We start from the raw sequence: 27,148 nt of genomic DNA, 5'->3' as shown, positions 1-27,148 counted from the left end.
ACCCTCGATCTCTGTTTCACGGAAGGTGGACTTCCGAAGAACTAGGTAGACATGTTGCTGCTGTCATCAATGCTCTCCATGATTGTGGCGGGAGCTACCGTTAACCGGAGTTTACCGAACAATCCATACGAAGGTCTCAAATGCCATTATGCGGTGAGTCCCAAATTTTCTACCAACCTACACTCCAGACGTCAAACGACAGGTCCCAGAATTCCCTCTCGAGCACTGGATGTTCTCTGCGTTCTCCGATTGGAGATTCCGTAAACTAAGTGGCGGAGGCACGATTCTTCGAAGACTTTTTTGGGGGGATCATTCGAAGTTTTCTTCGTTTTCACGAACGTGGATATCAAATCAGCTGATCGAATAGCGTCAGTGCCGAGCAAACAAGATCGTTCGTCCCGCAGTGAACCGGTGTACACAAGTCTTCGGACTACGAAGCAACAAGTGTCAATCATGCATAGGCTTCTCACGGATATTCCAGGGCTGGCGTATTCAGTCGGGAGTCAGAAATCGAGTCATAAGTCGGGGGTCGCAGTTCAGCCCTCGAATTCATATCCAGAAATACTTCTCAGCGATATCGAATGGCTTTTCGGACTTGATCCCATAAACGTTCTTGTTTGCGCTCTCATCGCCATCCACAATGTCTCTCGAGTTTATAACCCCTACGGCTCATGTCTGTGAGAACGAACGATCACATACTCGCGGAATCTACCAAATGCTCCTAGTAGAAGCGTAGCGCCAAGGTGCCAGCGATATGAGGGCAAGTAATTCTCCCCGCTCGGTCCCGAGACTCCCCTCTCTAAACACTGTCGCGACCCGGATCGTCCGTTCAGCTCATCAAGTCAAGTTTCCCACTATTATCCGAAAGCGAAGTCCTCCATGTCGGATTGTGTCTCCCTTCAGACTGAAAATTCCCCAAACGAGTGCGCACTCTACGGATTGAAAGGCGATGATGGTCTCGTTTTCTACGAGCGTCGTCACACCGAAGGTGTTGGCGTGGTGCCTGTTCGTTCTCCAAAGTCGTTTCCCAGTTGAATCTATCCAGAGAAGAATGCTGTCGGTATTCATTCCAACGATGAAGCAGAATTACACAGCTACGGTCGATGATCGAACAAGAAGGTAATTCCAATGAGCTATTCTCCCTCGACCACTCAAAGGAGGGGCTGTGATGTGGTCGAAAACGCTTGTCGTCAAGGCCGACTTGGCACAAACATATCTGATCTTCAGCGGCAAGCCGTGCTATCCAAATCTCGCCCATTGAAGGGAGTCATGTCTTTGTTAGGGCTGCCTTTTGACATTTCTAAGGGAGCAGTGTTGCTCCACATGAACAACCAAGTGGTTAGCCGACTCCGGTCGTGTAGTCTCATCGCTGTCAAGCGAAAATGATCAACTTCCGTCTTCCGACGCCACTACAGCTTCGAGCAAGATCTCTCGTTACGGAGCGAATGATTTTCTGATGCTTCGGTCACATTTGCCATGAGCGCAACCAAGGCGTCGGAAATCAGAGGGAATCCCTGGAAAAGCGCTGGGTCGTTCCCATTGCTATGTGTTGCACCGGGATCGAATCGAGCGGGTCCCGAGCTCCCCGATCATCTGGAATCGAGATACACCTCACCCCAGCTCGGAATCCACGCAGCAGGAAAGGATGAGTGAATGAATAATCATCGCTCATCATCAGCACGCTATCCGTATGAATGCAGCTCTCAACAAGAGCGGAATATCTGCGTCTCGAGTCCCTCCTGGATGGAGAACGGTTCAGGAGGGTTCAGATCGAGTCAAGATCACTGTCTCATGGAGGAAAATGTGGATGCTGTTCTCAACGCCATGAGACGCGTATGTGCCACTTCCGGGAGGTAGTCGAACGTTTTTCTAGACAAGGTATTGCAGAGATTCCTGCCGCGCCCCAGGTTCTCTCAGCACCCTGCGCTTTGCGAGTGTGCGTGACTCATGATCATTGATGTTCCTCAATCATGGAAACCGTCGTTCATCCGACCAGAATTTCCGTCATTCCCTCCAAGTTCGGAGCACTCGCAATTCTCTGAAAAGTCCCCAACTCTCAGCAGAATGTCCGCTCTGGAAATTTACCGCGCCGGATGATGACTCGAGACAATCCGCGAGCTCCGTGGAATAGCTAGAAAGGGAAATGATAGAAACTGATATTAGAGTGAGTAGCGCTTCAGAAAACTACTCAAACGATTATTATGGGCGAAGAGCTGATCGGTGAATTCTTCCACCAGTCGCCGGCGGTCAAGTTCAAGAGAGAAGTACGCTAACAAATCCAAGCAAAGACGACTCCAGTCCAACTCTATGCAGATAGAGGGAGAAATCACGGTCCGCCGAATAGAACGAAGCGAGGCATTCCGAATAATACGGAAGGCTGATGGGATTCCTCGCGAGGGGCGTGTCCTGGATTTATAAAAACCGAATTCTTCACGATACATCTTCCGTGTATCGGAGGTATCGAGACACTTCCCGATGATCATTGAAAGTTCTAACGGACTAATCACAGTCGATATCGCGTTCAGAGAGATTCGTTCCTGATGGGATGTCAGCGATCTCAGACCATCATCGGCTTGTAGATATCTGATGAATCGGTGTGGCGAGATATTGCGGAGTCCTCACCGGGAACGGATTTCAATGCGAGGAGAAACGTGTTCGAACAAGAAGGTAGCTTCAAGAAGGTGGTTCGCTCGATGCCAAAATGCCTTCTGCGTACCATGGTGGAAAGAATGGCGTGGGCGGCTCACCTCCGCTTACGAGGAGAAAAGCTCCGATTCAGACGGGGAGTCCCGACCCGAAGATGGAACGCGAAAGGTACAACGAGAATATCTCCGAGGCAGGGATAACGTATCGAGCGCTCGTGATTCACGACAAATCGCAAATCAGCGCCGCGCCGTCGGTCGCCGAGTGCCATCGTTAGTCCCACCCTGATTCATTAGCGGGTGTAGAAATCCGAGATATGACCGTATTCGACACATATGTGACAACTCGCAGGAGTCCTGCCAATACGCGGAACGAGGGGGATACGAGCCGACTCATCAAGTGTCTCCTATCGATTACGGTACGAATTCTCGAATCGCTTCCTCCATTTGACATACTTCGACGAGAGCTCTCCAAGGAATCGAACACTTCTTCCCTTCTCCAATCCCGAGCTGAAAACGCGTCTCGTTCCGAGCTGCTCGGATCCACCTTTCGAGCTGCCAGGCGGGTAGTAGATCTCTGGGGCTTCAGATCATTTCTGGAAAAAAAGTGGAGCAGGAAAAAACTTGTCAGAACGAAGAGACCGCTCGCTTTTTTCGCCATGGGCAATTCGGATCAAATCTGAATTTGCCATTCTGAAACCGCATTACCAGTTGTAGTCAGACCACGCAATGTCACGCAACTCTGCGATGGATCGATATCACGTTTCATGCTCCATGGTCGGAGGAAATCGATAATACGATCCCTTTTAAATCGCTATAAGAACTCTTTTGACAAGGGATCAACGGGTCAGAGCGGATAGCGTTTCCCCCGGCGAGGAGCTTTTGAGTGTTGTGCTTGAATTGGTCTATGTTTTCTCCACCAAAGCCTAGCACTTCAGAAAATCCGCATACCTCTATCGTCGAGGTAACCGGCAGATGGAATATCGTCGAACGTCGACTGCCTCACATGGCGTCCCCTACTTTTTCCGTGATCGATCCGGTGATGGTGCCTCGTTGCTCGCTTCCTCTTGCTTTCGTGGGCGAAGAGCAGCAAGCTGATTGCAACAGTGAACAGTGGTCTTAGCCTATTCCCGGAGAGGAGGCTACTTTGTTTCCGTTAGGAAGTGAGGTATAGCCTTCATCAAGGCCGATACTTCGCTTACGCCATGCATTGAAGATGAAGTTTTTGTTTCGTCTTCGTTTCACGCTTGACGTCCGCCTGCTGTCGTTGGTGCGTCTCTTAGCTTCAACGACGCCGATGTCGTTTTCATTGTGGTCACGAACGTTACCCAGTTGAGCAGTTCCGATTATCGCGATGCGTATCTCAGGACAAGCCGAGATACATGCCGACGGCGGTGACGTTCTGTCGTCTCGATTCGGGGTCTCGTTTTGGATATTTCTGATGATGCTCCTCCTGCTGCCGTTGTTGTCGTCGGTGGCGGTGCATCTAGTAAAAGGGTCGATGACCCATTCTGCGAACCTTCTGGCGAATCTTCTATTCCTCCTGCCGTTTCTGGTACTGGCCATCTTTCGTATAACGGGCAAGCGGCCTGGTCTCTCGTTCAGTGGTGTTGTCGCTAGAGTTCGCTCCGAGTGAGGAACGCAACCGGGAGCTCCAGAATTATTCAGCATGACAATCGAGCGGGAACGACTGAGGCGGCGAACTTGACGACTGCTCCGCGCATCGACCGCATCCGACGTGGAGCAAGGAACGGTGCGAGATGATTAATGCTCTGATCTCTGCCGAAATCATCTTTATTGACCGTCGTCGACCGGACGATGCATCTTAGCGTTGAATGAACGCCACGGCTGAGCACGGGTGAGCGTCGGTCGTGGATCAATCCCATCGGCAATAGACGCTTTCTGAGGGCAGAAGAAATTCAAATCCCTGCGGGTATCCGCCGCTTCCGAATGCTCTGATTCCATCCCTTTCGGTTCCCCCGAACTAAACAGAGGCTCGTATCTGTGACCCTTTGCAACTCGGGGAGGTCTTCGTCACATCGTCGAAAAAATCATAAGTCACCCTACCGATGCATAAAACGCTACGACTCACTGTTGGCATGCCTCGAAAAAGTTGAATTCGAACGTCAAAGCATGTTGTCGTTGAACTGTTGTTTTTTTGCGGGTTTGAGCGGTTGAGGCGTGAAGTTCGCTCGTGATTCGCCCACCGATGAGCACCGCGATCGGGACTTCGATCGCTTTCGACCCGGCAGAGTTCGTGCCTCGTGTGTTTGGACGAAGCAAAAGTTTGGCAAACAGATGATGTTCGACTGAGTGATAGTTTCAGGAAGCTTCAGCCATCGGCTCCGATATTCGCTTCGAGAGGATAAAATGCGAGCGGGCTTCTGTGGGCAGCCGGAGTCAGAATTAGAGCCTTCCACCTACATATGTATATCGAATTTGTATTTCATTGACGACCGGAACTACGCAGGTGCGGAGGGATGCCATCGACTGCATGACGCTCCGTAGAGAGCGTGGGGCTCTCGGAGGGCAATCAACCTGAGTGATCGAGCGCTCCAGAGCGCGAAGGAAAACGACGATCATCCGAATCAGTCACCAGATCATTCGTGGCTCAATCGAATGAATAATTCCTCCCACTCGTTATGGATCGTTCCGCTCTCAGGCGTCATCGCCGAGAGTCGTCCCTTTCATAAATAGGTATCGATGGTGCTACCTAGGTTTCGGGATTCACTTTGGAAGAGTTCTCGTTTACGATCAGGGATTCTGAATCCTACGCGCTAGACGCTCAGTCAGTCATTCCGTCAATCAATGAATCCGCCAGCCGAATGTCGATCTCTGCAAGTCGTGTTGCGAGCGGTCTTGTTTGGTTGAGGAAAATATTTACCGAAGCACCGAAGTCGCTTGCATGATGTGACCGAAATTCCTCGTTTTGGATCAGACGGGATGCAACAACGACCGCGGCCGCGATCACACTTTTGTCGTGCTTGCTCGAGGAATGCGGATTGCTTGTTCTCCGCGTGGCTCGCTCGTTTAATCCTCTATTAAAACATCACTTGTTGGAAATCTGGGCCATGAAACTCGAGTGTTTTTCAAACAGATAAATCACGCGGGCGATAGACAACCAGAATCACGCAGTATCAAAAGATCGCGTTTCGAGCAGAACTGTTCCGTCGCAGCTCTGTCATTGTTCTCAACTTGAGGGAACGAGAGGTGAGACGTTTATCTCCTCACACTAGTCAGCGCCGAGCATCGGGTTTCGAGCTACTACGCTGCTGCGGAGCGAACGAGTTCTTGGGAAGTTCAGAGCTTTTTTATATAGACGCCTTAGGCCGAGGGACGAAATTGCTGGGGAGTTTCCATCGTCGAACCGACGTCGGAATCAGAAACCCCTCCAATGCGGAAGCGCAAGGGTTGCCGTCGAGTATTTTTGATAGACTCCGTGGACTGGAGAGATTCTTGGGAGTTGGGAGTGGGCGAAAGTTTTCCCGCGGGTGAGAGTCCGTCAAAACGGGAATTCTTGAACTCCGCAAGAGATTATCTGTCCGCTTTACGCAGCGCGGAGTCGCCCTCTCGAGGACCGCGCATGTAAACCGAAGGAACGCGATCACTTAGGACGTACACGGCGAAACTCGAGTCGGCGTCCAACATCGTATCTCCGTTGGCAAGTCTGGCTGGCCGAGTCCTAATAGGGTAAGCGAGAGCGGATCATGAAACGGGTCATCAGGTGTACGGTCTCGCTCGTCCGCTCCTTGTTTGAGTCCGTATGTGGCGCCCGGAGCAGCGGCAGTCAGTATCAGAATGGTCTAATTAGATCTAGAGCTTGTTGTTTCTCTTTGCTTGTTGTTCTTGCATGTGAAGAGTTTGTTTTTGCTCGACTTGTTTGCTGCTCGGCAGTACAGCAAGTCGACTTGCAAGGGTATTCAAGTTGGCTCCGACGTGATCGGAGTTCGAGTGTGAGTGGCCCACTTTCGGTGAACTTCACGCTAACCTGAGTGGCCGGTGGACGAACGAGAGCGACTTAGCTACCATGACGGGGGCACGCCTGTGGGAAAGCACATGGAGCGACGAGAGGCGCTGTCCTGAAAGTGTTCCTCTCTCTCTCTCGGCAGCAACAACCACAGGCTATAAATGGCAAGGGACAGCTTTCATCAGGTCTGGGAGAGTCTTTAATCGATTCGAGTAAAGCAGATGGATCCGCGTCAGGCGGATTCGAGCTCGGCGCCTCGTGTCTCGAATCTGATCCCGGATCCAACGGGGGAAAGGATGCGGTTCGGGACGAAAAGGAAAACATCGGGGCTCGCGAATGTCCGGAATCGGTTGAGAATATGAACGCTCGAGCCGATCAGTCTGAGTTCATAGCGATAGAGAATCGCGGAAAAACACGCCAGGATCGGGAGAGATCTTTGATTCGCCTTTGGGCATTTTTCAATATTTAATTTCAGCAAAATTCTTGACTGGAACAGGGAATCCCACCGATTCGGAGTCTCGGGCGGAATTTCTGCAGGCGAGCAACTCGCGACATCCGGCTTATGATACTCGGAGGTCTTTGGCTCCCGCCGATGGGATTCGTGGCCCTGGGAATCGTCGAAGTTATGAAACTATCCGCTGCGTCCTGGTGGAGGCGAGGCTGCTGCTGCTGCTGGACAGAACTCAATCTCATTATCGATCTGTAGGCAAATGACGGGGTCCACTCGGACCACCGAACATGGCTCGGGAGGCATCCGAGTCGAGGATAGCGTCCGCCCTTGCGTTCGCGCTCTCCGATATGTATACACGCACTTTGCGGAATATGAGGATTCCACCCCCATGATGCTGAATTATTCATCTGTCGAGACAGAACGATGTATTCGAGTTCCATCTCAAACGTGGATAGTCCCTGGGCTCCACGATTGAGTGGAGCGGAGAAGCGGCGTTTTTTTCTGATTTTTGAGATCGAACGAATCGGGGAAATTTAAGTTGTGAGACGAGACTGGGAAATCGGAGAGCAGGGAAAGGAACATCATCATCCCTCAATCTTTCGGGATGAATGAGGTATAAATTGCCGAGCAGAGACCTTTTTTGCATCTTCATTCGTCGTCGGAGCCTGGCGACTGAGCTATATCTTTCAGTGAGACGTTTGACACGGCGCTCAAGAAACATGGGGCCGACTGTCTTTTGAGCTTTTTTGTCTTCTCCCGAGAAGTACGAAACCGTTGTTGGCCGTCATGGTAATTCGAACGCTATCATCCGTCGCAGAAATGCCACGGCAGCGATACAACAAGCGGCTTGACGTTTCCACCGGTGCTACCGCCGGTGTCGGAGTTTTGTCGTGTGGCGCTTGACCAGATGACCTAAACGGCCAACGGATCATGAGAAGCCGTCAGCCTCAGCATCGTAACCTCCCAAGGCAACGCGGTTTCGCTTGTTTTTCTTCTGCCCTTAATTTCAACGGCTGTGAAGACGGCGATTACTTGAATCAGATAATTTCCGTCGGGCTCACAATCAGCGGCTTTATCAGCTCGAGGTTCGTAGTGTAAAAATTTAGAGGTCTTTGGCGCTCTCTTCGGCAGCTCCGAGGACTTTTCGATCACGGTGCTGCCCTCGCAGAATTCTTCCAGCTAGGATCGGAGAGCTCGATCGAGAATCAGAGATGATGGCCGGAAAGTTCCGTCCCAGCGTTCAGAGATAGTTTTCCGATTCTCAATGCAATGAAATGATGACGTGATGAGGAGCAGCACCCCTCAATGCTGGCCCTTCCTTATCTGCTCTCCTGGTCGCTGACGTATGCGGCAATCAATTAAATCGGCGAGGAGAAGGTCAATCGTAGAGAGTCTGAGAACACGATAGCCGATCGAGAAATGATCAAAGGGAATTCGTAACTTCTGATCCGCGCACGATGATATCCTACCCTAGCGAAGACGACAGATACCGTATCAGAAGAGCTTCCACGTTCGGAATTTTCACACTGTTCTTCGGTTCCAAAGATAGCTCGAACGTCTACTGCGCATGCTTCATGAGCGCGATTGTTGTTCGGTGTCTCAGGCATTCAGATAGACATCTTTCCTTCCCCTCTTGAAGTGGATTTCCTCCACGGTATCGGGTGAACCGGTGGGAAGTGGATCACTGTCCGAACGAGGCATCTGTTCGACCGAAATCCATACATAACGAGACACATTAGACATTTCGATTGTTGTCATCAGCATAGGATCGTTTGCTTTCGGAACCCGGAGAGCTCTTTCCGGGTTGTGCGGCTGATGCAACCGGCACATCAACACCTTCCTCCGAGGCTTGCCGACCTCCGATGCATACCATCCCTCAAGGCGAACGCTGGGCTTGAGGCAGCGGCCAACAAATCCGCCGTCTCGAAGCCCATGATTCCCCCGGGGTTTTGGCTCTCTGGAGGGCGCTCGCTCGCCGCCTATCATCTTCTGCTTGAGAGGGAGAATCCCGAATCGAGTTCCGCAGAACATGCCGTATTTGTTTTCTCCAAAGGAGGAGTTTGGAACGCTCGACCAGTCTCTCCAGCATCGTCAGTAAGGTAAACTGAACGAAGTTGGTGGTCTGTCGAAGACAAAGTGAATTCCGTTGAAGCGGAGCCAAAGAAGACCCACCACTTGACGAGCGGCCGAATGGAAGAAAAAGGAAGGTCGCGCGGACGAGCTGAGCAGACGATCGCTTGCGGGCTTCCGAAACTCAGATGAAGCTCGAGGACATTGAACGAACTACCCATTGAATCTGTTCCCTCGTCGTTTTGCTCATCATTCGCTCGAAATCTCCCAGTCGAATAATTCAATGCTGCTCGCATTTATCGTCACAACAGAAACGGCGCGAGGTACCCCGAGATGGGGAAGGCTTTCTGGTCTTGCTCGGTCTACTTTCAGTCCTACTTCACCGAAGTAGCGTCTGAAGAACGCTTCGCGATGCAGCCTGGCGGAAGACAATGGCTCCAGGCCATGGCTGTCTTTCCGTCTCTGGAATTAAGTCAGTCCCTTCGTGTATCTGCTCTTTTTTCATCACAATTCTGTAACCCAGCCGCTCAGGCAAGAAACGCACTTTTCTTGCGGATTCTGAATGAGCCGGCGAATAGATCGACCGATAGCCGATGAAAGAATGTTGCACGGAATTCTTCTTGTCATATCGTATTCCCGAAGGATAACAGAGCATGGTAAAGACAGTGAACACAGAACTGCTCTGATTTGTCCTGTTTTCGTAAGGGCGAGTTATGCAGAACGGATTTTTTCGCTGAATCAATCTTTTTCTCTGGTTCGCTCCGAGCTCTTTTCTGGCCGAAGCAGAAAGTAAGACAGCTTGAAGTCGAGCGACACGATGAATTCTTTCTCATCCTCGGAAGGAGCGAGGATTCGGAGCGTTCAGAAGAAGTCGCTTTCTATTCTCAGTGTTTCCGTTGAAAAGCCGCTTCTTTTGTGGTGTGTCATTGGCTCACGCTGCAGGTGGACCGTTGCGACTGGATCAGGGGGACGATTTTTTTTTCAATATCAGCCATGAATGACATCTGACTGAGAGGAAATGATCGCTGCAAGTTCCTCTCCGAGTGGAACAGGGAGAGCCGACTCAGCCATCCGCAATCAAGAGCCGCTAACGTCCGACAGACGTTCCGTGGCGGTCGTTGCGTGCCGCGAGGATCCGCGGGGTGACCGCGAGCATGACTGCCCCATCAAGTGGCCGAAACATCATTGCGGCGCATGAGGAGACCGCAGCGAGATGTCGAGATGAATCCACAAGGTCGTGCCTTCATCGATTCGGACGTCAGAAACGCAAGAACTAATCGAGAAGAACAACGGACGAGGAAACGGGCGACACAATTCACAGAGGACGCGGAAGAGAGTCGCGTATCGGAGCAACGAGCGTTCCTCGAATTCGGAGTCCAACGCGATTTGGTGTCTATTTCGGGAGAGCTATAAAAAATATATCAGATGGATGAATAGGGATCTCCGTAGAAGTACTATCGAATACGCTGGTGACTAAAAATTCCGTTTTCTTCCGTTCCAGGCATGCCACAAGCCCAAACCTGGACAATTAAACATTCACATAATTTCGCATACGCACGACGATGTCGGATGGGTTCACACAGTCGACTTCTACTACGAGAACAGTAAGTTATTCCTCCGCGAAACTTCTCCCTCTCGGCTCTCCTTATTCATTCTCCGAAACTTCACGAGGCGTGGACTCGCCGAGCCAGGATCCGGCAACCCACCGTGGAGAGACGCTCGCCAAGGTCGAATTCCACGGAGCGCGGAAGCTCATCTGAATTATTCGAAGTTGTGAAAACGGAGGAGCGAAAAAAATTGAGCGTCACCATCGCACTAGCGCTCCTCGATTCGAGGGACGGTGCGGAGTACTTCGGTGCCTTTTGGAATGCTCATCGCCTTGCACCGGAGTGAAGAAGTTGACTTGTTCTCCTCAGGAATGTGCAACAGCCCTGAACAGCGAAGTGAGCCGAGTTTGTCGAAAACGGAGTGCTGAGGGGTAGTGCGCGAGCTTAGTCGTCGGCGGTCCCAGACTCCGTATTTACGCGCACTCGGCTGCGCAATCCTAACGCGGCTCGGTGGTCGCATGAACGCTCTCCGAGCTGGATCTGCGGTTGACGGCTAACATAACGGTGCATGCACGGAGCGAACTGAATCGTCGACTCCACTAGTACAACATCGTCTCGAACACGTCGAGTCCACGCTTTTGTGGCTGAGGACACGTCGCGTCGCAGCTCGGGACTTCTCTCTTAAGTCGAATTGTGAGTTTAGAAAATCTAACCTGCGGGGAGTCCGGGTGATTTTCTTATCCCACAAATTTCCCTAAGCTTCGTGGATAGAAATCAGAGTCGGAGATCGCGGCTTCTGCTGCAGAAGGCGCTCAACTCGACTTGCAACGGGGGCCTTCGTGGGGCTGCGAGTGCCGACTGAGCAAATAGCCTCGCGCCAGCGGTACATGGACTTCCGCCGTTCGCAGTCGGAACTTCAGGCCGCCTATTAAATTTCGCTCGCCCTGGAGCGCTTGGAAATGAATATCCGAGACGCTCGGCTTCCGAGCAGGCGAACCCTCACGAGCGCACCTGGGCATAGTCGGGTATCGGGCCTGATGAAATCTATTTATGACTGGAGGAGGAGCGTTCATGCATGTGAGCATTCGTGATGGGATGATGTCAACTGTATGTGAAGCGATGCTCTTCGGATATTCTTTCTTTCGAAACCGGTCGAACGTCGATAGGCTTCGAGCTTTATTGCAATGTGTCTGGGAGAAACTCCCGATATATGGTGGATCGCGGCCATGGCCGACAGAATTGCTGGAGAAATACGTATCTCGATCGAAAATCCGCGTGACGATAACGAAATGAACTTGGATGATGAATCATCATCCAAGTTTAACTCGTTGATCAAATCATTAATGATCATTGATCACGATTTCATCCCCACTCAATCGGTAGATCTCTGTTCCCTTCCGATGGGTCTCGGTTTTTCTGTGCTCCCCCTCCCATGCCGCTGATGTTTCTCGAGGCTCTCCGATCATGCGTTGGAAATTTTCTTTCACGTCATTGCTGATTTCATCCACTCCCACCGGGAGTGGGTCCAGCTTCCCTCTTGGTGTGGGGGGGCAAGTCGGATTTTGGCGGCTTGTGGTCTATGCTCCCACTCAAGGAAAAAATGAATACGCGAAAACAGGTTCCGCGAGAAGGGGGGACAATCTCTCTGCCGCTAACGCCACTCGTACGTACAGTCATCTGGTCAATATCTTCTGGCGGAAATCCCATTCTCGCCAACCGAAGAGCGAACATTTTCTCTCGCTTATCCTCTGTTTGAAGCACCGTCTAGGGTGGAACGTATGGCACAACAACGGATCGCGTTCTCTGAGCGCGGTCTGACATTTATACAGGCCATTGACTACATTACTTGATGAAAGCCTCGCCGGAGAGCAGCGTATGCGTAGCTTACGAGCCCATGCAGAGGCTACTGAGCTACATGCTGCTTAATATTAGAGCTTCCGCTCGTGTCAGAGGTAAATTTAGAGGCCCTCCAATGCGGGCCGCAACGATGAAGAAGGACACCAATCACTTCGAAAGGTTTCGGGTGGATCCTATTTTTCTAGCCCGCAGATCCAATATTCGACTCATGGAACAGCGGGACACGCTTCGAATACAGAAGAAGTCAGGTCCTCCACTGCACCAAGATCTTGCGAACTGAATCATGTCAACCGCTCGGAGGTCGGACAGGTGATCTCGGATCGTGCAAAAGTTTCAGGAGGATGGATGAGAATCCTAGGGATCTGGGGTGAGCCACGGAATCGTCAAGAAACGAAGAATACATAATCTCATCGCAGAGGATGTGGACCCGCGCTCCGTCGCGCAGTCAAGCGAATTTCGCTGTTTGACGCGAGCGGAGCTGGACGACTCCAGGAAAGATAAAGAACTTCGGTGTGCCTGGGTATGGCCTTTGTAATCCTTTGGGGAGGAGGTGCATCGTGCGCTGGAGGCGTACAGCAAACTGCCCGATTCCATGGGCGGCAGTCACGCCACATTCCGTGCAGCCTATTCGAACTGCGTGCAGTCAGAACCGACTCGAAATCCTTAACCGAAAGTAATTTGAACCGTCTGAATGGAGAATGTTTCATGTGGCGTCTCTTTTTGGCGGAGCCGAGACGTTAAACGATGCTCTCCGGTTGGCTCCAAAAACCGCAGCAGCGGTTTCCCCGGGGGAAAGTCCTCTCGTTCGACTCCAAACCTCGGCAGACGTCAAACCGACCGAGCAGCGACGTGGCGAACCACGTCCGCGTCGCTTTCAGGAGTGAATCCTCCGCTCAAGGCCAGCATATCCGCCCCACCCACATGAGCTCAGCCGCCCAGGTTCGGGGTCAAAATGCGAAGGTGGATTCGGAATAGAGGCGAGGACGGAAAAGAAAAAAACCGAGCGTATCAGTCTGAGTGAGTGAAATATGAGAACTCAAACGAGGGCTTCGCGGAGCCTTTGCGGATGAATACTTATATCGGGAACTGAGAATCACCGGGCGGATTAGAGGCAGATGCGGAGTGAAATTTGATCGAGTGCTCGTCAGCGTCGTGGCAAAAATATGTTCTCGGTATTCTTCCACAGCTTGTCGACTCTCGGAAAGTATCGTCCGATGGTCGGAGTTGTCGCGATCCGAGTCCATGTCCCTCGCTCCGGAGTGACTGAGTACTTACTCAAGGTGCTCGACGCATGAGAAGCAAAGAATAAGAAACATCCCGCCAAATGAACGAGTTTCTCGAGGAACGGCCGATCTTCGCTCGCCCACCCGTCTGTCTGACCGTCGATCGGTCGGTCGGTCGGTCCGCTCGGCCTGTTTCCGTGGAACTGAAATGCAATTTCGTTTCTCTTCCGGGAAGGCTCTCGGGTATACTGGCGAAGTGAGTGGGCGGCGGCGGCTCGCTTCTCTTAAGACTCGTGCTAGTATATGAAGGGAAAAGTGAGCGAGGAGGGCATGAAAAAAGGGCCCTCCAGACGGAGTAGTCTGAATTGAGTTACGGACTTTGAATTACACACTCTTCGCTAGCGATTCGTGTAATATCAACTCCGCCCCGCAGATCGGACTCAGATTGCTGGCCGGCCCCCGTTCCAGCGCCTCGCGTTACCTCTCACTCGTTAAGAGGTCACCGATTAGTAACGCAGACGTGCTTTTCTGGTGGAGACCGTCACATTCCTGTGACAACCCTGCTAGAGTTACACATGGCCCTGGACTCAGACCTTCCCAGGAGAAATAAGCGATGAACACTTCGAGGTGTCTCCTTGTGCGGGCATCGTCCGGAGGACTTACTCATGGGTGGCGGGTCCGGGCTTATGTACCGGAGCTTCGCGCGCGCGATCGAGTGATCGTTCTCTTCCGGTCCAAAATCTCAAATCTTCCGAAGGGGAATAACTTCGATCTCGCTGCTGATTCCCCGTCAGGATCGGGACCCTGTGAACGACGGTTTTATAACTCGTGCATCGGAATCCGGCGCTGATTCAGCTGGATAAGTCCGAAATATTCCACCTGACCGGTGAACTTGAAGCTGTGCCGAACGCTACCGGGGTTATTCGCGCCGACTGATAGAGACACCGACCGAAAGGCACTTCTGGGCTCTTCGCTCATTGAGTCTGGGACTCGGTCGCTTATTTTCGCTCACTTATCAGACTTGGAAGATCGCATGAGTCGAGAACTCCTGAACTTCTGAGGCTCCGAATTCCTGTAGAACTTGCCGGGACATATTTTTTTGTCTCGCGCCGCGCATCGATAAGCTTTTGGGTTTCAACGTATGTATCTATGATCAGATCATCCAGATCGTGATACATGTCAGGGGCGTTGGCCATCTCAGCAATCCGCATATATCTTAGTGTGTGCGCGAGAGAACATATGAGGATTCGTATTTGATGAATCATTGCGCGACTCCGCCCTGGGACGCCTCGTTGGCTTGCTGGTCGGTTGTAAAGTAAGCCTCTTTGTTGCTGTGGGCGAAAAGAATTTCAAAATTATGTTCAATTCTGAGGCTTCAACGGGTGGATCGTTCCAGTCGGCGCAGCTCCTCTGCCTCCCCTCGGACCGCTCCGGAATTTCGCTCAAGGTTCTCTCGTTTCGATCCTATGGACTCGCTTGTGCGAAGCACGAGGTATGAACGAGAGAGGGGATGGAACTGAATTCTCATATCGATTGGCCGAAAGAGATATCAGGGGTGTCGCTGATTGATACGATCAGAAGGGAAACCATCCCGACCCCTTGAAAATCAATCGTGGAAAAAATACAGGTCGTTTTATGTTTCGCTGAATTCCGATAGGAAGAACATCGTCACCCGAATGATTGATGAGGATGAGGTTCCGGCCGGATGGTCGGACTCTGTCCGGAGAGACCCCCCTGCGAGATGATTACCAGCACCGAATTATCGCAATTCTCAAGTTCGGAATCTCTTATGCACTGCTCTTTATCCTCCGATTTCAGATGTGAAGTTCATTATCGACAGTGTCATCGACGAACTACAAAAAGACGAGGAACGCAGATTCATTTACGTTGAAACTGCGTTCTTCAGTCGCTGGTGGGACAGTCAGACGGAAGCGACGAGGAACATAGTCCGAGATCTGGTTAACACGGGTAAGTCATTGCCTGTTCCTGTTTTTATCATTTCTTAGTAGCGTCATGATATCCTCCAGTTCCCCATCCGATGGAGTCGCGTAGTGCATTAGCGGTTGACAGGCCGCCTGTGCTATGCATGACAGGCAAATCAGTAGATTCAGACCAAGAGTCTGTCTTCAAGTTCCGTCATTCAGCGAGCGTCCTCAGACATTCTCCTCCCGAGGGAAATATAATACCAGATGGAAGTTTCATCCCGGGGAATGATCGCAGGATAGGGAGTGACTGGCTTGCTCTTTTTTAAGGAGCGCTGGCAAGCTTGCGCATGTCTTGGACTCCGTATAATACATACGAGCCAGAATCCGTTTTGAATGTTTTTTTTTATGTAAGCCCAGTTCTCGTTTATGTGATGGTAAGTTCAGAACATTATCGAGAGAATATGAGCGCGGATTCTATGTTAGAATCCCGAATAATCTCAAGCCGCTCTGGGAATAAATCCAAATAGTTGCTGAGCCGTCATCTTCGGAGTCTTCTGATTGCCAAAAAGCCTGCTCCGGGGGGCGACACGACGGACGGACGGAGGGAATTCCTGCGGAGAGGAAGTCTTTGCATTAGGACGCACTGGATTGAAGTTCCCGTAAATCATGAGGTCGCTCCAATCGACCGTCAGAGCGGCAGCGTCCCGGGAGGTGGGGAGGGATAGAGTATTTTGGACGACAGTCATGGAGATGCGGAAGGCTCATGAATGAGTCGAGAGGAAAGGAGAGCAAACTTCCCTACCTCCTCACATAATAATCCTTTTAATGATGTTTCGGGGGTCTTTAAAAGCAGAACGGTCTCGGGATGACGGATCATCTCTGAACGGTAAGCCGGCTTCCGGCTCCGAGGGCGAAACGACGGGACACGGAAGTCCAAAGATGCTCATTAAATTCCGGTGGAGCTCGATATTGAAGTGGATGTTTGTTCGGAGGGGAGAAATACTCGACGGCCCTCCCTGGAACAGCGCACGAGACGCCCTGGATAATGACGATCACGTCTTTTCCCCGTTGAGATTGTACGATACGTCGGTTACGGACATCCGGTGGATGGGCGATGCTTGGCTCGAAGTATTGAGTTCATTGCCCCTGAATTCCTCGAGTTCGGCTTCATTATAGTCTCCGACTTTAGTCTGTAATGAAGTGCTGCTGAACATTAAGTTGAAGCTGTTTCCTTCTCTACATATATTGCGGGTAGGAGATTGATGGCTTTTCTGTATTGACACACTTGTGCCAGAACCGATGATTATGCTAACAAAGCCGTCGCTACCTCCGATGTCAGCGGGCGATGTCTTCTCCGAAGAGCCTATCGAAAGTTTTGACTATCAAAAGACAGCCAACTTTCAACCAAGTGGGCTGAGAGTATACGACGAACTCTCCCCCTCTCTCCCCCTCGATTCACTTTCTTCCTGCAGACAGGCTGCCATCATTGTCGAACAGGATAAGTCGTCTCTGCCGCCCGTGTTTTCTCCCGGCTGGGGATCGGTCCCACGAACCAGACTTCATGGGATCGGAGTCTCGAATCTTTCTCGAATAGAACATGCCCCAAATAGGACATATGCAGACGATGTCCCGGAAAAATCCATACGAGCTGAATCGCAGTTTTTCCTTCCGCGGCAGTATCGCTGAGTTCCAATGTGTTCATTTCAGGTCGACTCGAGTTTATATCGGGAGGATGGTCGATGTCCGATGAAGCCACAACTCACTATTCGGCGCTCATCGATGAAATGACTCTCGGCACGCGGTGGCTAAACGATACGTTCGGAGAATGCGGTCGACCCAAGGCCGGATGGCAAATTGATCCCTTTGGACACTCGAGGGAACAAGCCGCGCTTTTCCGTAAGGTAATGTTTTCGCTTCAGCCGATTCGACTAACACATTCGTACCGTTTGTAAACGAGAAGAACCATTCGACCCATTGAGCGAAAGAGGAGCCTTCGCCCGATATCCTCCTTCATCGCGTTCTTTGTTTTGACATCCTTGGAATTTTCGCTCCTTCTCTCCGATTCCCGGTCCCGCTCCCGTCGTACACTCTGAATAGAATCTCAGGCAGCCTTGAATACCTCCCAAAGGAGTACTCGACACGCTCGTCCTTCGTTGCTACGAGGTCTCCCGTGGCCTCACAAATTATCGCTCGTCCCGCTTACGGTCGGTGCATTCCCACGTTTCTCTTCCGTCACACGGTCATAATTTCCCGACGACGTCAATCGGCACTCCTGCCAATCGCATCGTCTCGCATCGTACTTACATACATCGACATCGACCTATCACTCGGGCGTTCATTCTGCGAACACTTCTCCCTCTCTGCTCTTCCGGATTGATCAAAAAATCAGGCGGGAAACCGTTTTTTTTTCTCCTCCGCTGGACTCGTCGGTCGAGTGCGACTGCCTGAGGAAAAGTGTTTATCTCATGAATAAGACGCGAGGCATGGGAGAGGCAGCTTTTCGGACTATTTGCCCTTGAAAAAGGATCAAGCGATTCATTATGCATCCTCTAGCGGCTATACGGAGGGAACAATTCCGGCACGGACTCCTCTATCGGAACGTCTACGGAGGAAGTCGAATCTCATTTCTGGCTCTCATGCGCATGAGTAGGAATAGTGACGAATTCTCGAGAGACTTTTTGTTTAGTCTATTGTGGATCCTTGAGCAGACACTGGCGAAAAATATGGTTTTCCCCCATCGGACTTCGCTCTGGGCGAAACAGGACATTCCTCCCCCCAAGGATACATACAGGGTGGTCATTTTTAGTCGGGACTTTTTTTCCCTCTGCTCGTCCCGGCCCTAACTTTTGAACGGCTGGATGAAACTATATGAAATAACCCACCAATCAACAGCTCTCGCCCTGACTGACACGATTCCGTCCCCAGCGGTGACGATTTCGGCCAGTATCACCTGTTGCGGGCGTTTTGGAAATGATCGATCACTTTTTTCTCGTCGCTCCACGAAAACGCCTCTTTCTCGGCGACCGCTTGGTCGATCGGGCTCAACCTGGTTGCGTTCGACGCGGGACAACCTGGCGGAGGTATGCCATAAAAAAAATTCAAGTACCTTGTTCCTGGGGGAAACGCGGAAGGGGTAAACTTTGGTTTGAAAATTGGACAAATTTACCAAAATTCCGGGTTGTCGCTAAACTCAGTCGATAACTCCTCAGGGAAGCCGAATTCGAAAATTTTCATGATGGCTAAAAGTGCTTAAAAAGGGCCAATTCACCCGATCTGGGGGTCAGCGGCTTGATCCGACGAGTTTTTTTTCTACGAAAATCGTCATCTCGAAATTCTCCTCGTGGAACGCGGAATACCGCTTGGGAGCGCTGATGTTGTGTTCAAGCGCGCGCTCCAGCCTCTCAGCATGCTTCCGAGCGATGGCGCTCTCGGATTTCCAACGGTCGGAAGCCGCCGGCATCAGCCATTTTGAAAAGGGAAGAGCCGCGCGAGTCCTCTGTGCATCATTTCGCTGTCGAATTCGGGATCGCTGCAATCTGAGATACGCAACTGCCACAGCCGTGATCTCAGTGAATTCATTGTGTTCTCCGGACTCTCAAGTTGATATCTGCAAGATGACTGAAGCCGGAACAAGCAGGAACCACCGTTGGGAAGAGATGATCTCCTGGGGCGTCTTACCTTCCACCAAACTGGCGAGGACCGCGTGGCGTTTCAACTCTTCCCTCACACTCTTCCTTTTTCAAAATGGCTGATTCCGGCCGATTCCGACCGTTGGAAATCCGAGAGCGCCATCGCTCGGAAGCATGCTGAGAGGCTGGAGCGCGCGCTTGAACACAACATCAGCGCTCCCAAGCGGTATTCCGCGTTCCACGAGGAGAATTTCGAGATGACGATTTTCGTAGGAAAAAAAAAGTCGTCGGATCGAGCCGCTGACCCCCAGATCGGGTGAATTGGCCCTTTTTAAGCACTTTTAGCCATCATGAAAATTTTCGAATTCGGCTTCCCTGAGGAGTTATCGACTGAGTTTAGCGACAACCCGGAATTTTGGTAAATTTGTCCAATTTTCAAACCAAAGTTTACCCCTTCCGCGTTTCCCCCAGGAACATGGTACCTGAATTTTTTTTATGGCATACCTCCGCCAGGTTGTCCCGCGTCGAACGCAACCAGGTTGAGCCCGATCGACCAAGCGGTCGCCGAGAAAGAGGCGTTTTCGTGGAGCGACGAGAAAAAAGTGACCGATCATTCCCAAAACGTCCGCAACAGGTGATACTGGCCGAAATCGTCACCGCTGGGGACGGAATCGTGTCAGTCAGGGCGAGAGCTGTTGATTGGTGGGTAACTTCATATAGTTTCATCCAGCCGTTCAAAAGTTAGGGCCGGGACGAGCAGAGGGAAAAAAAGTCCCGACTAAAAATGACCACCCTGTATATTATGCTACTCTTCATTGACCCTTCCGGCGTTGGGCTTCCATCAGAACAGGGAGGAGAATCGTAACCTCGGACTGGATGGGATCGGACGCTCTTAGACGGCCATTAGAGCTCGGACACTCGTCACGCAAAGATTTTTTCCCTCTAGATAATGTTCGAAGCGAAGCTCCTCTTGTGATCGGCTCGGATAGAACTCGGAGTGTGTCCTCCGGAGAACATGAACGATCCCCTCTTCTACAAAGCGCGTCGACATATGCAGCGGTTATGCCAGCTGTAGTATCTCTCTAAGTCCGTTTTCCAGCCCATGAGAAAAACCAATGTCGATTGAGGCATGAGTATTACCCCTGCCGGGTATCTCACCTCGAGACGGACTCGGAACGGAGCGTGTCTCTCACTTCCTCTAGCGTGAAGCATACAACGGTCCGACGCGGCAGCCGCCACTGCCGCCGACGAAGACAAACCTCCGATTCCGAGGGGCTTTGGAAGGATTTCTCGACGCCATTGGCGAATCCGTCGACGAGGATCGAAAGCGACGAATGGATTTGGGATACGCAGCCATTGAAATTCAATGATTCCTAACTGACACTTCTCAACAGATGGGCTTCGACGGAATGTTTCTGGGACGAATCCACTATGAAGAGAAGGAGTGGCGTGAAAAACACCGACAAATGGAAATGTTGTGGCAGACGGATCCTTCCCAAGGTCGTGAAGGAGAACTCTTCCTAGGAGTTCTTCCAAACGTCTACTGGCCGCCGAAGGGTTTCTGTTTCGACATGTACTGTAACGACGAGGAAGTCACGGTGAGCTGAGAGTCCCTTACCTCCTTCAAGTCACGTTGGATTTATTTTTTGACGTTCATTCAATTTCTTGACGTTCATAACGAACCCTCTCACCCGAGTCCTATGGGATTTTCTCTCGGCGGCGACTCTGTTTAGTTTTCGACGGAGCCATCGCCCAGCGGAGCATTCACTCTCGAGCGACTGCCCTCTCGGTAAAAGTTCCTCTATTCCAGACCCTGAATGGAAGGCGACGCGCTCAGGAGTTGATGACAGTAGCGCGTGAACAAGCTCGGCATTACAAGACCAACAACACCGTGTTCACCATGGGTCTGGACTTCCACTACCAAGATGCGAACAAATGGTTCCGTAATCTAGACAAACTCGTTCATTTCATGAACCAGATCCCCGGTGTTAATGTGTTCTACTCCACGCCCACGTGCTATCTCAAGGTTAATATCGTGACATTGCCCATTTTGACAACCAGACAGAGGAGGGAATGAGCAGCAATGAGCTCCAGGAACGACTTACGTCCGGGATCTTGGGCCGTACGAGCCGCTTGCGTTCCCAGATCATCATTTCCTTAATCACTCCTCTGGTGTGACATCAGAAGGAGAGGAATTTTCCGTCTCCGTCGACGAAACTGAGTCCTACGCGTAATTTTCCAGGCATTGCACGATGAACGCGTAACGTGGAATATTTTCGACGAAGATTTCTTCCCATACGCCGATAATCCTCACGCCTACTGGACGGGCTACTTCACGTCAAGACCAAATTTCAAGTTCTTCAGTAGAGAACAGAACGGATTTCTCCAAGCGTGCCGTCAGTTGGAAGTTTTCGGCCGTACGAAAGACCAACTGGCACACGACACTCTCGGTGAGTCGCGAATTTTTTCGTAGTGGGGCTCGGCGGAACCGGCCAGCGGCGGCAAAATAAATCCGTCTCTTCGGGCTCTCCTTGCTTAGGCACACGACTTTTGGTTCCGCGCTCTGGCTGCTCTTGATAAAAAAAATGTAATTAATCGCTAGGCTCTGCGTATGAAGGTAGTCGAGTTTTTGGCTCTTTTGCCGTCCCCTTGCTCTGATGGAACTAGACACAAAAATGAACACAAGTATGCCTAATGGCAAGACACAATTACACCGCCTTGGACCCGGTTCTCCGGAGGCCTCAAGGAGCAGCCGGCAATTTTTCCCTCTACGAGAGCGTCCAACGTCGGAGTTCAAATGGAGCATACCTGGTGGCGAGGGAGCCCTTGCCCCGAGGAGTAACCCGTCTCGCCATGCTCCAAGAGATCTCCTTCGTTGGCTGTGTCTTCTCCTTCAAACAGTTGAGGCTAGGAACGATCGATTCCCTCGCTAACGATGCTTCCACCTCTCCTCGATTGCAGCTCGTGCCCTAGGAGTTATACAGCATCACGATGGAATGTCGTAAGTACCCTGCACTGGACTAAGGAGATGATGTTCCGTACGGCTAAAATGCTACCGATCGTAGGTAGGTTCCGTCAATCGTTCGCCGAAAACAATACGCGACGAGCAGCTGCTCAAATCTCTTTAATTTGCTGGCGGTCCGAGTCGAACGCGGATGCCTCGACTTTCCCGAGGTCGAGAAGTTCAAAGGGGACGACCCCAAAATGCAGAGTCGGAATTCTTCTGCAGAGATCGAAGAGGCTCATCGACGAGTGATTCATTATGGCCAATTATACGCTGATCTCGCGGTTCGGGGGAGCTGGTGGAAATTTTCCACGAGAGGTCAGAGCTGAGAGGAGCTATTCAAATAAAACTGGAGCAGAATTTGAGCTCAGAGAAGTCGTTGGAACCTTCAACGGAGCGGAGCTAGTTTATCAGAAGCTTCTTGGAGCTCACCGGAAAACTCGCTCCGCCTCGGGGCCAGAGAATTGGAGGTCGGTGAGGTTTCTTTCGAGATTTCCGCGTGGGAACAAGCGGGCAGAATCGGAGAAAACGAAGCCACTTCTGCGACGAGGACGACCTCTTCTAAAAGACCTCAATAGCGATGGTCGATTTTGTCGAAACGGCACGTCCCGTCTCGTGCATGCTCCTCCGGTGTCGTTGATTCGCGCGACGTTATTGCCGGGATTCTGTGCGTCTATCAGCCTATATGGCAGCTCCTCCGGCATCGTTGCCCTCTCGCGTTTATATCCTCTTCACTCGAGCGCGCCTTTTCCTCTCCTTCAGGAGGTACATCGAATTTCTGAGGTAGAACGCAGTTCGGCGAAGTCGATTGGACCGGCTATTAGGAAGACGGCGACTGGATGTCATCGTCATGGGCTCGAACGCTATTGTCGGAGTTAGCCTGAGGCAAACTCTCGTTTGAAGGCCCTTCTGGCATCTAGTCGCGCTGTCCACGTCGATATTAACCTTATGTCCATTGATCCACATTCTGCTGCGGCGGTGACCTCGTTTGTTCTGTCTACGTGACAAGCACCGGCAGCGGCTTGTCCCTCAAGGCAGACGAGCGGACTAACTAGATAGAACGATTAAAGCTCGACTGTCTCCAATCAGTCCGTCAGAGGAGTGGAAGTCCCCGAATCTCGGCGGCTGGAGTCTCCGAGTTCCGGCATCCGATAACGATAACTCTCGTCGATCTCGAATAGAATTATTCACAATTCTCGGAGAGATCTCTCGGCGAATACCCACCGAGCTCAAGTCATTGCTTTTCAGCGGAACCGAGAAACAGCACGTTGTTGAAGACTACGTCCGCATGGCCCTAGCAGGAACTAAAATCTGCCAAGTGAGTTGTTCATTGTTCGAGGAGGTAGCCCTCGAGAGTTTTGTCCCCGGAAACTGTTCAGATTCGGGATCCGTTGCCAGGCTCGAGTGACATCGTTTCCTCTCCCTACAAGGATCAGCTCAGTGAAGCGTTCCAGAATCTCCTTGAACCAGATTCGGATCGGAGCACAGTTCGCTTCTCGTTCTGTCCTTGGCTGAACGTAAGTGCGTGTGACGTCTCTGAAAGGTCCAACAACTACTTCGTTGTGGCCTACAACCCCTACAGTAGGCCAGTCAGAAGCCACGCAAGGTAAGCTTGCCACAATCCACAGTTATTGGATACCTTTTTCCTTGCGGTAGTCCGCGACAATGACTCGCTGCCGAGGGGTAGAGTTACAAGCCTTAGGGAGGCAATACTCATAGACCAGGCCGAGGACGAGTGTTGCCCGCCAAGTCCGAAGCTCCCCCTGGGCCCTGTCGTCCATCGCCCATCCCCAGCCCCTATTCATTAGCCTCCATAATCTTCGAATCAGATAGGAGCTTCGTCTTTTTCCACAGACTCCCAGTTCATCATGCCGGATACCAGGTGACCTTGGAACCTAAACGCGCCGTCCCAGTACAACTCGTCCCGGTAGACGACGGAACCTTGCGTATACCGGAGCGAAGGTCCACCGCCCAACAATCTCTGGTTTTTCCCATCGAGATACCGCCTATGGGAATCCGAGTTTACAAGGTCCGTGAGGAATCTTCATGAAGCCCAGTAACTTGGAATCCATACACTGAGAATTCGCTGCGGATTCAGTAGAAGCCTAAGCTTGGATGTTCACCTATTTCTCGTGCATCGGGTCAGAGACCGAGTCTGACGAAAAGTTTTTCGATACTTTGTCCAGGTGGAGTCGGTTGAGAGCGCGGTCCGAGACTCGGGAGACAGTGTGCTCCTTCCGGTGGACCTGGACGATTATTCGATCGAAAACGAAGTCTACAAGCTCACCGTCGATCCGACCAGTGGTCTCGTCAGCACGATTCTTTTGAAACATCTCAATATCCAGATGCCTTTTAGACAGTCCATATGGAAATACTACGCCTATCAGGTATTCCCACCGGCGCTTCGTGTCGCATCTCAATGCACTGCAATTATCCAACGAGAGCAAATCTTTGTGGATAGACCCAGCAGATCGAAATACTCACACTCACGTTCGTCGTTCGCAGTACTCGATGAGCTGGAGCTCGGAGAAACCCTCTGGAGCATACGCGTTCAATCCTAACGAGGATAATCCCGTCGACATGGCGCTAAACGTCTCGTTCCGGATCGTCAAGGGTTCCCTCGTGCAGGAAATTCATCAGATATTCGACTCATGGGCTACGCAAGTGATCCGTCTCTATAAAAACGAGGAGAGGATCGAGTTCGACTGGACTGTAGGTCCCATCCCATTCTAGTGAGTTTCCTCTTTATTTGCTCTTCGCAAGGAGCAAGAATTTTCCGTGGTGGCGCGCACCGACCGCACGGTTGCTCGTGTGACCACAGATTCTCTGACCCGTCGATCGATGTTTTTTCAAGTGATGAGAAGGGAAGTTTCGGCAAGGAAATCGTCCTGCGCTTTGAATCGAATCTGCTCTCGGACGGGGAGTTTTACACCGACTCTAATGGTCGTCAAGACATGAAGCGAAAGTGAGTTCCCGCCTATTCCCTCAAATAAGCTATCCGACTCGGACCGTATCGGCCCGGGAGAGAGTGAACTTCGGCCCCGGTCCCTCCCGGTCGGACGTATCGACAGAGTTCGTATTGTTGACCATTCCGTCGACCGTGTTGCGGGCGAAAGGCATGCCTACGTTCACAATTGATCAGCATCGTCGGACTCCCAGCGTCTGACGCACGGCTCGCTACGGTTTGTTCTTCGCTAAATATTGATCTTGACATTGTCAGGCGAAACGCTCCCTATCCTTGGCGACACAATATGACGGAGCCGACCGCAGGAAACTACTTCCCCGTCGTGTCCTGGATTCATCTGCAGGACACCAAGAGGAACTTACAGATGACTGTCGTCCCTGACAGACCCCAGGGGGGCAGTAGCTTGAAGGACGGCATGCTCGAACTCATGGTACTAAGTCGTTCTCATCGTTGTCATTCCTCACGTCGGGAACCCCATCGCAGATCTCCGACCCTTCCTTCCGAGTGTTCCCCGTGAGAAGTCTAAAAGAAGCGCTCCTTATTTCTTCAGGTGCATCGCCGTCTACAATTTGACGATGGCTTCGGGGTCGAGGAGCCTCTGGACGAAATCGGCGTTGATAGGAAGGGTCTAATCGCCAAAGGGAAAACCTACGTCACTTTCGACGAGATTCCCGTCGCTCAGCGACGAATGAAACATCTCGCCAACGAGGTTAGCGCAAATGGGACATCGTTTCGTTGAACAAGCATCAGGTCACTCGATCTGTGATAATGGTGGTCGACCCCTCACTTTGTGATTCTCGCGTGCTCAAGATCAATCCACCTCAGAATACAAACTCGGAGCATTCGCTCCGAAGTTGAAGAGGGAATTCGAAAGCGGGCAGACGATCATTTTATTCTCGGTCCACGACCAGCACTGCTCGGTTACGACTACGAGGCGCTCCCACTTCGAATGTATCCTGAGAACCGCGATCACGTACTCTAAACCCTAAACTCTGTCCGCAGCAAGTGTATCGACCGGTGCTTAGCTTCCTGAGAACGACATCGACCGACGGTCAACACGTAGCTCAGCTTCGGAATCCTAATTTCAACGGACTCGTTTCCACACTGCCCGAGAGCCTTCACGTGATGAGCGTAGAACCTTTACCGAATCGCGAGCTGCTCGTCCGAATTGAATATCTGCACACACAAGGACCGCCGGTCACGGTCGACTTCACCGTAAGATCATTGTCACGTTCCATTGAGTACGATTGATTACATATATAATGACCGACTTTACGCAATCTCGGCGCCTCGATGATCTCGAGCGATGCCTCAAATCACCTCAGCCTCGAAGAGAAGCTCATTCGAGTGTTTTTTCCGAATCTCTCCAAGCGAGGCGAGGGCGTCGTTTTCGAGCCCCGAACTGCTTCGCTGACCTATTTCCACATTACTTCCAGAAATTGTTCACTACGATCCGAGTCTACGCTGCCTCCGAGACCGTGATCTCTGCCAATCAGTATTTGAAGGATTCCGCGCCGTTCCGATGGTACGCGCATCATCCTTCAGAGACGAAAGCACCCTTGCCCGAATCTCCATTGCAGCGGGTTTTCCGACCCGGGGATCTACGAACTTTCATTCTCACTACCAATTATTGAGAGATGGAGCGGACTTGGGTTTTCTCTTTAGAAAAAACTTGAATTGATTCGGCTTGTTGATCGAAAATGAAAGATTTGACTCGATTGAGCGAAGGCATTAGAAGAAATGGATGGTCACCGGATAATCGAACCCAAATGGAGTGCTTAAGGCTTGTTGACGATGAATAGTTGAAGTATCTGTACAGAACAGTTCAAGTTGAGCGCGGATCTTAGTTACACATATGAATGTTTTTA

The 27,148-nt window shown here is 51.3% G+C and overlaps 1 protein-coding gene across 1 annotated transcript; it reads left to right on the top strand.

Moving 5' to 3' along the window:
- The first annotated feature begins 31 nt into the window (after positions 1 to 31).
- On the top strand, positions 32 to 27,148 carry LOC100908003 (lysosomal alpha-mannosidase). The gene is made up of 18 exons (XM_029112569.1): positions 32 to 153; positions 10,632 to 10,734; positions 15,576 to 15,725; positions 17,390 to 17,583; positions 20,706 to 20,909; positions 21,122 to 21,337; positions 21,554 to 21,761; positions 22,273 to 22,312; positions 23,564 to 23,633; positions 23,746 to 23,921; positions 24,170 to 24,344; positions 24,502 to 24,702; positions 24,821 to 25,047; positions 25,170 to 25,280; positions 25,536 to 25,710; positions 25,831 to 25,989; positions 26,283 to 26,495; positions 26,717 to 27,148. Exons 1-18 carry the CDS (start codon positions 52 to 54, stop codon positions 26,912 to 26,914), a joined length of 2,922 nt encoding a protein of 973 aa, XP_028968402.1. The 5' UTR covers positions 32 to 51; the 3' UTR covers positions 26,915 to 27,148.

The sequence above is a fragment of the Galendromus occidentalis genome, unplaced genomic scaffold (assembly GCF_000255335.2).
Source record: "Galendromus occidentalis unplaced genomic scaffold, Mocc_1.1 scf7180000077515, whole genome shotgun sequence".
Taxonomy (NCBI): domain Eukaryota; kingdom Metazoa; phylum Arthropoda; class Arachnida; order Mesostigmata; family Phytoseiidae; genus Galendromus; species Galendromus occidentalis.
The sequence above is the reverse complement of the archived record's forward strand: the minus strand, read 5'-3'. Positions and strand labels throughout refer to the sequence as shown.